Source organism: Neoarius graeffei, chromosome 5, assembly GCF_027579695.1.
Source record: "Neoarius graeffei isolate fNeoGra1 chromosome 5, fNeoGra1.pri, whole genome shotgun sequence".
Lineage (NCBI taxonomy): Eukaryota > Metazoa > Chordata > Actinopteri > Siluriformes > Ariidae > Neoarius > Neoarius graeffei.
In genome coordinates, this window is record NC_083573.1 from 45,618,787 (window position 1) to 45,633,850 (window position 15,064).

General features: G+C 40.5%; 1 protein-coding gene across 1 annotated transcript in view; it reads left to right on the forward strand.

The window, feature by feature from the left end:
- ankrd28b (ankyrin repeat domain 28b) overlaps nucleotides 1-15,064 on the forward strand; it is a 147,018-nt gene that overhangs the window by 66,436 nt on the left and 65,518 nt on the right. The window contains exons 8-10 of the mRNA XM_060921792.1: nucleotides 1,110-1,322; nucleotides 1,464-1,542; nucleotides 12,345-12,459. Of these exons, the coding sequence (XP_060777775.1) occupies nucleotides 1,110-1,322; nucleotides 1,464-1,542; nucleotides 12,345-12,459 (407 nt within the window). The remainder of the gene's footprint in view (nucleotides 1-1,109; nucleotides 1,323-1,463; nucleotides 1,543-12,344; nucleotides 12,460-15,064) is intronic.

Consider the following 15,064-nt stretch of genomic DNA (forward strand, 5'->3'; position numbering starts at 1 on the left):
CGTATCCGTGTATTGGCGTTGCTGTGTGCACGCGAATTGTGTATTGGCGTTGCTGTGTGCACACTAATCATTTTAAAAACGTTAATCTGATGATCCGCTGATACGGTCTAATGTAAACCCCACCTAAACATACAGCCAGAGCTACAATGGAATAGTTTAGATCAAAGAATATTCATGTGTTAGAACGGCCCAGTCAAAGTCCAGACCTAAATCCCATTGAGCATCTGTGGCAAGACTTGAAAATTGCTGTTCACAGATGCTCTCCATCCAATCTGGCTGAGCTTGAGCTATTTTGCAAAGAAGAATGGGCAAAAATTTCAGTGTCTAGATATGCAAAGCTGGTAGAGACATGCCACAAAAGACCTGCAGCTGTAATTGCAGCAAAAGGTGGCTCTACAAAGTATTGATGCAGGGGGGCTGAATACTAATGCACATCACATTTTTCAGATTTTTATTTGTTTAAAATTTTGAAGACCATTTATCATTTTCGTTTCACTTCACAATTATGTGCTACTCTGTGTTGGTCTATCTCACAAAATCTCAATAAAAAACTTTTAAGTTCGTGGTTGTAAGGTGGAAAAATGTGAAAAAGTTCAAGGGGTATGAATACTTTTGCAAGGCACTGTACAAATCACAACTGCTTGATATTTGGTACCGAGCTTCAGCTTGGGGTTTTATACCGTGTATACCGTTTTCAGGTCTGTCACACATCGACTTCCTGTTTACCGACTGAATGTATTTACGAAACGTATAGTGTGGATTTTGACACTATTTCAGGAAGCAAAATGCTATTTCAAAATGGCAGTTCACCAGGATGCTGTTTGAAATCCCTGGGGAGAGACACTGCTCTTTACTTGTTTCAGGGTTAATTATTTGTTGAAGTCAACATTCATAAGCGTCCTATTCCTTCGATTGCCTGCATTCTGATATAAGCGAGAGCCGGGGATACGTAAGTGAGCAGTAGCTCACAGTTTATCTTGTTTATCCTGGGCGTTTTCAGTCACTAGTGTTTCCAGTATCTTTCACAGATTTCCAGTTAAACTAGGGTTATTGTCCTTTTTGTTTGTGTGCCAGATTTTGTTTAATTTTGTCCTCACTGCTCTCTGTAGATCAACGAGCCAAATGCGTACGGGAACACGCCGTTGCACGTGGCCTGCTACAATGGGCAGGATGTGGTGGTGAACGAGCTGATAGAATGTGGCGCCAACGTCAACCAGGTGAACGAGAAGGGTTTTGCGCCTCTGCACTTCACGGCTGCCTCACGGAACGGTGCGCTCTGTCTCGAGCTGCTGGTAGGGAACGGAGCCGACGTCAACATCAAGGTCCGAATCTTGCACAGACTACGTTTTTCTGATCTCATGCATGCCAAAGCCTGTCTTACTGCACTCTGTAATTTTCTTTACAAGGTCTGATCTCATGGAATCAGTCTGTCTAACATTTTTAAAATTCATTTCACCTTCTAGAGCAAAGATGGGAAAACTCCCTTGCACATGACTGCAATCCATGGGAGGTTCTCCCGATCACAAGCAGTCATTCAAAACGGTGGGTAGTGGGTAATCCATATAACATTTTATCTTGTGAGTCCTTTCATTTTTAAAAGAGAAAAAAAAGTTGTCTTTAAATGCAAGAGACACAAGTGACAGTAACACCACTTGGTGGCTTAATTCATTCCTACACTGTCAAAACTCATCTTTGTGTTCAGCCATCGAACACCCACATGCTCATCAGTCCCACGTTTGTACAACCCCGATTCCAAAAAAGTTGGGACAAAGTACAAATTGTAAATAAAAACGGAATGCAATGATGTGGAAGTTTCAAAATTCCATATTTTATTCAGAATAAAACATAGATGACATATCAACTTTTTAAACTGAGAAAATGTATCATTTAAAGAGAAAAATTAGGTGATTTTTAAATTTCATGACAACAACACATCTCAAAAAAGTTGGGACAAGGCCATGTTTACCACTGTGAGACATCCCCTTTTCTCTTTACAACAGTCTGTAAACGTCTGGGGACTGAGGAGACAAGCTGCTCAAGTTTAGGGATAGGAATGTTAACCCATTCTTGTCTAATGTAGGATTCTAGTTGCTCAACTGTCTTAGATCTTTTTTGTCGTATCTTCCGTTTTATGATGCGCCAAATGTTTTCTATGGGTGAAAGATCTGGACCGCAGGCTGGCCAGTTCAGTACCCGGACCCTTCTTCTACGCAGCCATGATGCTGTAATTGATGCAGTATGTGGTTTGGCATTGTCATGTTGGAAAATGCAAGGTCTTCCCTGAAAGAGACGTCGTCTGGATGGGAGCATATGCTGCTCTAGAACCTGGATATACCTTTCAGCATTGATGGTGTCTTTCCAGATGTGTAAGCTGCCCATGCCACACGCACTAATGCAACCCCATACCATCAGAGATGCAGGCTTCTGAACTGAGCGCTGATAACGACTTGGGTCGTCCTTCTCCTCTTTAGTCCGAATGACACGGCGTCCCTGATTTCCATAAAGAACTTCAAATTTTGATTCGTCTGACCACAGAACAGTTTTCCACTTTGCCACAGTCCATTTTAAATGAGCCTTGGCCCAGAGAAGACGTCTGCGCTTCTGGATCATGTTTAGATACGGCTTCTTCTTTGAACTATAGAGTTTTAGCTGGCAACGGCGGATGGCACGGTGAATTGTGTTCACAGATAATGTTCTCTGGAAATATTCCTGAGCCCATTTTGTGATTTCCAATACAGAAGCATGCCTGTATGTGATGCAGTGCCGTCTAAGGGCTCGAAGATCACGGGCACCCAGTATGGTTTTCCGGCCTTGACCCTTACGCACAGAGATTCTTCCAGATTCTCTGAATCTTTTGATGATATTATGCACTGTAGATGATGATATGTTCAAACTCTTTGCAATTTTACACTGTCGAACTCCTTTCTGATATTGCTCTACTATTTGTCGGTGCAGAATTAGGGGATTGGTGATCCTCTTCCCATCTTTACTTCTGAGAGCTGCTGCCACTCCAAGATGCTCTTTTTATACCCAGTCATGTTAATGACCTATTGCCAATTGACCTAATGAGTTGCAATTTGGTCCTCCAGCTGTTCCTTTTTTGTACCTTTAACTTTTCCAGCCTCTTATTGTCCCTGTCCCAACTTTTTTGAGATGTGTTGCTGTCATGAAATTTGAAATGAGCCAATATTTGGCATGAAATTTCAAAATGTCTCACTTTCAACATTTGATATGTTGTCTATGTTCTATTGTGAATACAATATCAGTTTTTGAAATTTGTAAATTATTGCATTCCGTTTTTATTTACAATTTGTACTTTGTCCCAACTTTTTTGGAATCGGGGTTGTAAGAGATCACCAAAAATTATGCCTCGTAAATGTCTGCTCACCGTCCACTTTAGGAACACTTGCACATTCATGCAGTTAGCTAATCAGCCAATCAAGTGGTAGAAGCACAATGCATAAAATCATGTAGATGCACAGCAAGCGCTTCAGTTAATGTTCAGATCAAACATCTGAATGGGGAAAATGTGATCTCAGTGACTTCAGCCATGGCTTGATTGATGATACCAGATGGGCTGCTTTAAGTATTTCAGAAACTACTGATGATTTGGGATTTTCATACACAACAGCCTGTAGAGTTAATGGAGAAAGGTGCGAAAAACAAAAAAAAACTTGGCGTGAGTGACAGGTCTGTGGGTGGAAATAGCTTGTTGACAGGAGAGGTCCGAGGAAAATGGCCAGATTGGTTCGAGGTGCCAGGAAGGATATAGTAAATCAAATCACTCTTTACAACCGTGGTGAGCAGAAAAGCATCTCGGCATGCACAACACATCAAACCTTGAGGTGGATGGACTACAGCAGGGGTGGGCTTCTGCTGTTCTAGCCCAGCCACCTCAGGGTTTGATGTGTTGTGTTCTGAGATCCTTTTCTGCGAACCATGATTTGAGTTACTAGAGACTTCCTGTCAGCTCCATCCAGTTAGGTCATTCTCCTCTGATCTCCCTCATTGACAAGGTGTTTCAGACTAAAGATCCTCTGCACACTGGACATATATGATTATAAAAAATATCTCTCGCACACACACGCGAGCGCGCGCGCACACACACACACACACACTCCTCTAGTGGTTACACAGAATGGTGTGGGGAAGAAAAAGTACACACACACGTATACTATATATACTGTGTGTGTGTATATATATATATATGTGTGTGTGTGTATATACAGTGGGGCAAAAAAGTATTTAGTCAGCCACCAATTGTGCAAGTTCTCCCACTTAAAAAGATGAGAGAGGCCTGTAATTTTCATCATAGGTCCACTTCAACTATGAGAGACAGAATGGGGGGAAAGAATCCAGGAAATCACATTGTAGGATTTTTAATGAATTAATTGGTAAATTCCTCTGTAAAATAAGTATTTGGTCACCTACAAACAAGCAAGATTTCTGGCTCTCACAGACCTGTAACAACTTCTTTAAGAGGCTCCTCTATCCTCCACTCGTTACCTGTATTAATGGCACCTGTTTGAACTCGTTATCAGTATAAAAGACACCTGTCCACAACCTCAAACAGTCACACTCCAAACTCCACTATGGCCAAGACCAAAGAGCTGCCAAAGGACACCAGAAACAAAACTGTAGACCTGCACCAGGCTGGGAAGACTGAATCTGCAATAGGTAAGCAGCTTGGTATGAAGAAATCAACTGTGGGAGCAATTATTAGAAAATGGAAGACATACAAGACCACTGATAATCTCCCTCGATCTGGGGCTCCACGCAAGATCTCACCCCGTGGGGTCAAAATGATCACAAGAACGGTGAGCAAAAATCCCAGAACCGCACAGGGGGACCTAGTGAATGACCTGCAGAGAGCTGGGACCAAAGTAACAAAGGCTACCATCAGTAACACACTACGCCGCCAGGGACTCAAATCCTGCAGTGCCAGATGTGTCCCCCTGCTTAAACCAGTACATGTCCAGGCCCATCTGAAGTTTGCTAGAGAGCGTTTGGATGATCCAGAAGAGGATTGGGAGAATGTCATATGGTCAGATGAAACCAAAATAGAACTTTTTGGTAAAAACTCAACTTGTCGTGTTTGGAGGAGAAAGAATGCTGAGTTGCATCCAAAGAACACCATACCTACTGTGAAGCATGGGGGTGGAAACATCATGCTTTGGGGCTGTTTTTCTGCAAAGAGACCAGGATGACTGATCCGTGTAAAGGAAAGAATGAATGGAGCCATGTATCGTGAGATTTTGAGTGAAAACCTCCTTCCATCAGCAAGGGCATTGAAGATGAAACGTGGCTGGGTCTTTCAGCATGACAATGATCCCAAACACACCGCCCGGGCAACGAAAGAGTGGCTTCGTAAGAAGCATTTCAAGGTCCTGGAGTGGCCTAGCCAGTCTCCAGATCTCAACCCCATAGAAAATCTTTGGAGGGAGTTGAAAGTCCGCGTTGCCCAGCGACAGCCCCAAAACATCACTGCTCTAGAGGAGATCTGCATGGGGGAATGGGCCAAAATACCAGCAACAGTGTGTGAAAACCTTGTGAAGACTTACAGAAAACGTTTGACCTCTGCCATTGCCAACAAAGGGTATATAACAAAGTATTGAGATGAACTTTTGTTATTGACCAAATACTTATTTTCCACCATAATTTGCAAATAAATTCTTTAAAAATCAGACAATGTGATTTTCTGGATTTTTTTTTCTCATTTTGTCTCTCATAGTTGAAGTGTACCTATGATGAAAATTACAGGCTTCTCTCATCTTTTTAAGTGGGAGAACTTGCACAATTGGTGACTGACTAAATATAGGACTCCCTAAAGTGAATGACGCATGAAATGGAATGACGAATGACAGGTAATAAATTTGAACAATAAATGGTCCCTTGTCATTCAGATTCTTACAAATGGAATAACGATTGAAATCTTTAGTTTTAGACCTCCCTAGGATAAGTGGGTGCTTGGTGGGATATCAGCTTTTACAAATGGAATGACAGGGTTTCTATATGTATTGACTTACTTTGAGCTAATGTTGTCAGTGATATCACCTTTTACAAATGGAATGATAAGGTTTCTAGGTGGAATGACATACTTTGAGGCAATGTTATCAGTGATATCAAATTAACAAATGGAATGACATTGTTTCTAGGGTTAGGGTTAGGTTATAGGTGATATCACTGATAACATTGCCTCAAAGTATGTCATTCCACCTAAAAACACTGTCATTCCATTTGTAAAAGGGGATATCACTGATAACATTAGCTTAAAGTATGTCATTCCACCTGGAAACGCTGTCATTCCATTTGTAAAAGGTGATATCACTGATAACATAACCTAAAAGTATGTCATTCCACTTAGAAACAATGTCATTCCATTTCATGAGCTGAAAGCATGTCATTCCACCTACATTTCAATCGTTATTCCATTTATAAGAATCTGAATGACAAGGGACCATTTATTGTTCAAATCACTAGCTGTCATTCGTCATTCCATTTCATGCGTCATTCACTTTAGGGAGTCCCCTAAATACTTTTTTGCCCCACTGTGTGTGTGTGTATATATATATATATATATATATACACACACACACACACACATTACCGTTCAAAAGTTTGGGGTCACCCAGACAATTTTGTGTTTTCCATGAAAAGTCACACTTTTATTTCCCACCATAAGTTGTAAAATGAATAGAAAATATAGTCAAGACATTTTTCTGGCCATTTTGAGCATTTAATCGACCCCACAAATGTGATGCTCCAGAAACTCAATCTGCTCAAAGGAAGGTCAGTTTTATAGCTTCTCTAAAGAGCTCAACTGTTTTCAGCTGTGCTAACATGATTGTACAAGGGTTTTCTAATCATCCATTAGCCTTCTGAGGCAATGAGCAAACACATTGTACCATTAGAACACTGGAGTGAGAGTTGCTGGAAATGGGCCTCTATACACCTATGGAGATATTGCACCAAAAACCAGACATTTGCAGCTAGAATAGTCATTTACCACATTAGCAATGTATAGAGTGGATTTCTGATTAGTTTAAAGTGATCTTCATTGAAAAGAACAGTGCTTTTCTTTCAAAAATAAGGACATTTCAAAGTGACCCCAAACTTTTGAATGTGTGTGTGTGTGTGTGTGTGTGTGTGTGTGTGTGTGTGTGTGTGTGTGTGTATTAGGGTGCATCAGTTGCCCCCTAAAAATGAAAAGTTCCTCCGATAATGATGCATTTTTGTTTTTATGTTCCTTTTGGTAAGAAAACACACCGGGTGAAATATTTTGACAAAATTCAAAAGTTTAATGGTGGCACCAGGAGCTCAAAGTTATGGAAAAAGCTGCTATTTTATGACAAAATTTTGATCACTTTTCATGAAACATTATGGCACCTTATAGAGTATACCAAATATCTTAGATACACATTTTTAGTACATATTCTAAATATATTATCAAGCACAGTTTGAGTTTTAGCTGTTCACTGAATCATTGTTCAACTACTTTTAAACAATACAAATGTATTATGAATCACATTAATGCTTCTCAATCCCTTGCAAAGGTTCTTAACATGATCTCTGGCTCACAAGAAATCAATAAATGGAGTCCAACATTGTGATTCAAACCTTACGCGAAAACATAAAATAAGTGTTTTTTGGCAAAAAACGAACCTCATGGTGCCACCATTAGACTTTTGAATATGGTCAAAAAATTTTACAGGATGTCTTTATTGGTGAAAAGGAACACCCAAACAAAAATGCATCAGATTTTATGAAAGTGAGGGCAACTGATGCACCCTTATATATATATATATATATATATATATATATATATATATATATATATATATATATATATATATAAAATACAGTTCAAAGACATTCGGTTAGGTTAACATGGGGCAGTCATGGCCTAAGGTTGGGCCAAAGTGCCCTTGAACAAGGGCACCTAACCCACAATGGCTCCTCGGGCGCTGTAGCATAGCTGCGTACTGCTCTGGGTATATGTGTGCGCTCATTGCTCACTTGTGTGTGCATGTGTGTGTTCGCGGCTTCAGATGAGTTAAATGCAGAGGTTAAATTTCACTGTCTGCTTAAGTCTGTACTTGAGTGTACGTGTGGCAAATAAAGGCTTCTCATATATAAAAACACACGAGGGTAAGTCAAAAAGTTCTAAGACAAATTGAAAAAAAATCTTTATGAAAATAACAAAGCTATTTCTCTACATATCCTTCATTTAAGTCTAAAGACTTCTCCAAGCGGTGTTTCCATCGGAGAATTCCTTCTTTGTATTCCTTTTTTTGAATTCCTTTTGAAATTAAAACATCGGTCTTCGAACTTTTTGACTTACCCTCGTGTGTGTGTGTGCATGTGTGTATATACGGTAGATCACACACACACACACACACACACACTTTTTATATATATATATGTGTGTGTGTGTGTGTGTGTGTGTGTATATATATATATGTGTGTGTGTATATATGTGTGTGTATATATATATATATATATATATGTGTTTGTGTGTGTGTGTGTGTGTATATATATATATATATATATATATACACACACACACACACACACACACACACACATATATATATATATACACACACACACACACATACATATATATGTGTGTGTGTATGTATATATGTATGTGTGTGTGTGTGTATGTATATATATGTATGTATGTGTATATATATATATATATATATATATATATATATATATATATATATGTATATATATGTATATGTGTGTGTGTGTGATATATACAGGCCTAGAAATTCATATATTTTTTTCACCAGCCAGCCGGACTAGTTATCTTCCAAAGTAACTAGCCAAACAAAAAATCAACTAGCCAAAATTTGTTCATTTATGAATTTTACTTCTGTCAAAAATAATGCAAAAGAGAGTAGTTACCATTATTCATGACTAATGTGCATTTATTTCAAGACCCGAGTATTTTGATACTGTTGTTAAGGCCATAAATGAGAACGACACAGAGCACCATAATATAATATCAACAAATAATAATATATTGGAAAACTTGGCAACTTGGTGTATGAGTATTGAAAACAAATCTACTTACTATCATGACTATAGCACCCAAAATATGTCCAACCTGCTTTCTGTATTTAACCATTTATGAGAGAGAAAGCATTAGGAGCTTCATATTGACTAGGAATCAACTTGAAAAAAATTATTCCATAAAAATCGTATCGCAGCCAAGGCCTACCCTGCTCCCACATTTGCTTATAAGTCCTTTGTCGTGTCTCCTTCTCGTACGCTTTATCTGCGGCCTTTTTCTCCTCTTCAGACCGAGGTCGCTTTGTCCCCGTCTCTGGCGGTTTCTGTACGCCTTTCAGAAAATTCCACATCGCAACGTAGCTTTGGCAGATGTAGATGTAAACACCACCAAAACCACATGTTTAAATGGGCGATAATGTGGCCACATCTATTGAATTTGATAACATGATTACCGCGATGTTCAACGAGATGCATTATATGCATGCGCAGTAGTGAAAAAAACGACAGCCTGACTCGTACACGATGTGATTGGGAATTCTTCGGTAGTTTCCGTCCTGCCAATAAACACATCGATTAACACAGACACGGCACACGCTTAATATGTGGCGGCTTTAGTTGATGGTGTGTCTGAATTAGGGCTGTGTGATATGGGAAAAAATTAATATCCCGATACATTTTCTCCATTTCACGATATACGATATATATCTCGATATATTGAAATCTCTTCTAAAGGACCCCATGAAATCTAACTTTTACTCTTTACTGTTTTCACTACAATCCCTGCAGATTAAATAACATTCTTGGTTAACTTTGCAGGTGGTTTTCAACAACACATTTTAAATTTTCATGTTGGTGATTAATCACAATTGAATTGAAATAATACTATTTTTATTCAACAAAGATGTGGCACAAACTGCAAAAACAATCTTGAAAATTGCAACAAAGGGGCAACACAATACAGAGCTGCTCAGAGCTCAAACCAATAAAGTGCAAGCTCAACACTGAGACATTTAACCTAAATAAGAAAAGTGCTCTTTCATTAAATTATTTAAAAAAATAGATCTCCAAGCTATTAACCTGACTACTGAGAACCACTGGAACATTCACAATAGAGAGAGAGATTGAGGGAGAGAAGAGAGAGATCTGCAAAACATCATTTTTCTCTTTGCACACTTTTGAACTGAGTGTTTTCTGGCTCTGCCTCTCAGATGTGTAGAATTCCTCTATTGCCTTCTCTGTAAAATGTCTGCGACCAGGCAACTCATATTTGGGATCGAGTGTGTTTAGTAATTTTTGGAAGCCTGGTTTTTCCACTACACTAACTGGGATCATGTCTTCGTTAGTGATTGCATCCGTTATAGCTCTCCATCTCTGACTCGTTTTCTCATATGGGGTGGCTTTGGAGAACGAGGCCGCTATGGTCATTTGTTTAGCTTGTGGGGGGGTTTAGCTCGTGGGCAAGTAGTTCGGAGTTTAAGAGACTCTTCATACTGTACCGGGTGAGTTTTCAGGTGATGGAACATATTTGTCGTGCTGCTGCCTTTCGTGATGACAGGGTTTTTTTTTTGCACACTTTACAAATTGGCATTTGCTGTTCCACGTCCTCCTCGCGATATCCAAAAAATGCCAGATGACTGACCCCTTACTAGTTCTTTTAGGAACCAATTCGTCCGCTTCCATTTTTAATTTGTCGCCGAAATTGACAGAGTTTACATGGTAGCCTATGCAACACCAGCGACTGCACAAACTGAGTCAGCGCCGTAAACCGAAATTAGAAAATCTTCCCACAAGTTCCTTTCAGCACAGAGATGTCACCCGGGATTGGTTGGCAAGTGTGTGACGTTATTGTTTTTTTTTTTTTTTTTTACCCTTAGGCAGCCTCTCACGTTACTGCCTGAGGGACAGGGAGAAAACCACCGGAAAATGTTTTAAACAAACGCAACAAACACGAAACAAACGCAAGTTGGCAGATGACCATAAAATACTCGATAGTTACGATATAATAATTTTATGTATCTCACACAGAGTTTTCAGAGATATATCAAGTATATTTGATATACCGCACAGCCCTAGTCTGAATGTTCATTTCATATATATTTTTTATTTTCAACTAGGGAGCGGCACGGTGGTGTAGTGGTTAGCACTGTCACCTCACAGCAAGAAGGTCCTGGGTTCGAGCCCCGTGGCCGGCAAGGGCCTTTCTGTGCAGAGTTTGCATGTTCTCCCCGTGTCCGCGTGGGTTTCCTCCGGGTGCTCCGGTTTCCCCCACAGTCCAAAGACATGCAGGTTAGGTTAACTGGTGACTCTAAATTGACCGTAGGTGTGAATGTGAGTGTGAATGGTTGTCTGTGTCTTTGTGCCAGCCCTGCGATGACCTGGCGACTTGTCCAGGGTGTACCCCGCCTTTCGCCCGTAGTCAGCTGGGATAGGCTCCAGCTTGCCTGTGACCCTGTAGAACAGGATAAAGCGGCTAGAGATAATGAGATGAGATGAGAAGATTTTCAAGATGGACTGTCTAAAAACTAGCCTTTCTAGCTAAATGAGGTTTTGCTTGTTGGGCAATTATGTCTTGTAATAAGGGTGGCTAGATGTTTTGACTTGAAAATAGACAAATAAACTTCCTAAGATTTTTATTTTTTGCAGTGCATGTTGGAGGCCTTTAGTTTCGGTGAAGGGAAATTGTCATGCTGTCGCGCACAGACCTTGGTGTGCTTCCAAAATTTGTGGCAACAATTTGGGGAAGAACCACATACGAGTGTGATGGTCCGGTGTCCACGTTCTTTTGGTCATATAGTGTGTGTTGTATGTCCAAAAGCTTTTCAGTGCACACTAATAATTTTTTTTTTTTTCCCCCACTGGAGTACAGAGCTTCATTTGAGTGCATGCTTACTATGACTAAATACATATGTTCTGCAGATTGCCTTTATTTAACTGTCAGATCATTATAAATATGTATTGCGCTGTACAAAATAAATAAACAAAATTGTACTATCTCAGCAAAATAAGCATAGCGTGAGGAGGGGAAAAATGCTTTCCTTCCATCCGAGTTTGTTAAGGATGAATTAACTCTTCAGACTGAATAGACTCACTCGTTTGGTTTGCCAGGTATTTGAGAAAAACTAGTATGTTTTTATTTATGACTCTTCCTGTCCAGTGATTTACGTCAAGATGTGAGGTGACTGGTGTGGCATTTGGTGTTTGTGAGAATGGGTTCTGCCCCCTACTGGAGTTGCTCTTTCAAAATGCCATTTTAAGTCAAAGAGATGTGTTCGCCTGTTCATTCACAAAGTAATAAGTTGTCTCTGGGGTTTTGCATGCAGGTGCTGAGATAGACTGTGAAGATAAGCATGGCAACACACCCCTACACATCGCAGCACGATATGGACACGAGCTCCTCATCAACGCGCTCATTACCAACGGAGCCGACACCTCAAAGTGAGTCATCCCTCTCTGCGCTTTTACAACTGCTCCTGTTTCAGAGCCAGCCATATCGGACCCTGTCCAAACCGTGCGGTGTGCTACCGGGGCAGGAGAATGCGTCCGTGCACTTTTGTAGTTTTCATTGGTAAAACCTCATGAATATTACAGGCCTGCTGGATGTAATAGGGTTCGGTGATTATGAATATTACAGGCCTGCTGGATGTAATAGGGTTCGGTGATTATGAATATTACAGGCCTGCTGGATGTAATAGGGTTCGGTGATTATGAATATTACAGGCCTGCTGGATGTAATAGGGTTCGGTGATTATGAATATTACAGGCCTGATGGATGTAATAGGGTTCGGTGATTATGATTATTACAGGCCTCCAGGATGTAATAGGGTTCGGTGATTATGAATATTACAGGCCTGCTGGATGTAATAGGGTTTGGTGATTATGAATATTACAGGCCTGCTGGATGTAATAGGGTTCGGTGATTATGAATATTACAGGCCTGCTGGATGTAATAGGGTTTGGTGATTATGAATATTACAGGCCTGCTGGATGTAATAGGGTTCGGTGATTATGAATATTACAGGCCTCCAGGATGTAATAGGGTCCGGTGATTATGAATATCACAGGCCTGCTGGATGTAATAGGGTTCGGTGATTATGAATATTACAGGCCTGCTGGATGTAATAGGGTTCGGTGATTATGAATATTACAGGCCTGCTGGATGTAATAGGGTTCTGTGATTATGAATATTACAGGCCTGCTGGATGTAATAGGGTTCGGTGATTATGAATATTACAGGCCTGCAGGATGTAATAGGGTTCGGTGATTATGAATATTACAGGCCTGCTGGATGTAATAGGGTTCGGTGATTATGAATATTACAGGCCTGCTGGATGTAATAGGGTTCGGTGATTATGAATATTACAGGCCTGCAGGATGTAATAGGGTTCGGTGATTATGAATATTACAGGCCTGCTGGATGTAATAGGGTTCGGTGATTATGATTATTACAGGCCTCCAGGATGTAATAGGGTCTGGTGATTATGAATATCACAGGCCTGCTGGATGTAATAGGGTTCGGTGATTATGAATATTACAGGCCTGCAGGATGTAATAGGGTTCGGTGATTATGAATATTACAGGCCTGCTGGATGTAATAGGGTTCGGTGATTATGAATATTACAGGCCTGCTGGATGTAATAGGGTTCGGTGATTATGAATATTACAGGCCTGCTGGATGTAATAGGGTTCGGTGATTATGAATATTACAGGCCTGCAGGATGTAATAGGGTTCGGTGATTATGAATATTACAGGCCTGCTGGATGTAATAGGGTTCGGTGATTATGAATATTACAGGCCTGCTGGATGTAATAGGGTTCGGTGATTATGAATATTACAGGCCTGCTGGATGTAATAGGGTTCGGTGATTATGATTATTACAGGCCTCCAGGATGTAATAGGGTCTGGTGATTATGAATATCACAGGCCTGCTGGATGTAATAGGGTTCGGTGATTATGAATATTACAGGCCTGCTGGATGTAATAGGGTTCGGTGATTATGAATATTACAGGCCTGCTGGATGTAATAGGGTTCGGTGATTATGAATATTACAGGCCTGCTGGATGTAATAGGGTTCGGTGATTATGAATATTACAGGCCTCCAGGATGTAATAGGGTCCGGTGATTATGAATATCACAGGCCTGCTGGATGTAATAGGGTTCGGTGATTATGAATATTACAGGCCTGCTGGATGTAATAGGGTTCGGTGATTATGAATATTACAGGCCTGCTGGATGTAATAGGGTTCGGTGATTATGAATATTACAGGCCTGCTGGATGTAATAGGGTTCGGTGATTATGAATATTACAGGCCTGCAGGATGTAATAGGGTTCGGTGATTATGAATATTACAGGCCTGCTGGATGTAATAGGGTTCGGTGATTATGAATATTACAGGCCTGCTGGATGCAATAGGGTTCGGTGATTATGAATATTACAGGCCTGCTGGATGTAATAGGGTTCGGTGATGATGAATATATGCTCAGCGAGCACTCTTTAGGGACACTAAACTCACCGGCCACAGCTGTAAACCTCCACTTTCATCAGGGATCAAATAAGCCGATCCTGTGGCAGCAGTGCAGAGCAAACGCTCCTGCAGATCCAGGCCAAGCCAGGCTTCAGCTCCTCACAGAGCAGCTGGGAAATCAGCTCAGGGAGTCTGACCATGGGCTGATTATCCATCTATCCTCTTTCTTTCTTTCTTTCTCTCTCTCTCTCTCTCTCTCTCTCTCTCTCTCTTTCTTTCTTTCTTTCTTTCTTTCTTTCTTTGCTTAATTATTGCAGATATTATTCTGTTACTCATTTATTGCACTGACCCTATATTTCTAATCTGTAACTATTATACCCCCGCTCCACCTCTGCCCGTTTGTCCGTCCAAAACACCCTTTTTCTCAGCAACCATAAATCATCGCCACTTGGTACTAAACTTCAGCTTGGGGTTCTGTACCGTGTATACCGTTTTCAGGTCTGTCGCACATCGACTTCCTGTTTACCGACTGAATGTATTTATGAAACATATAGTGTGGATTTACAAAATTTTCGT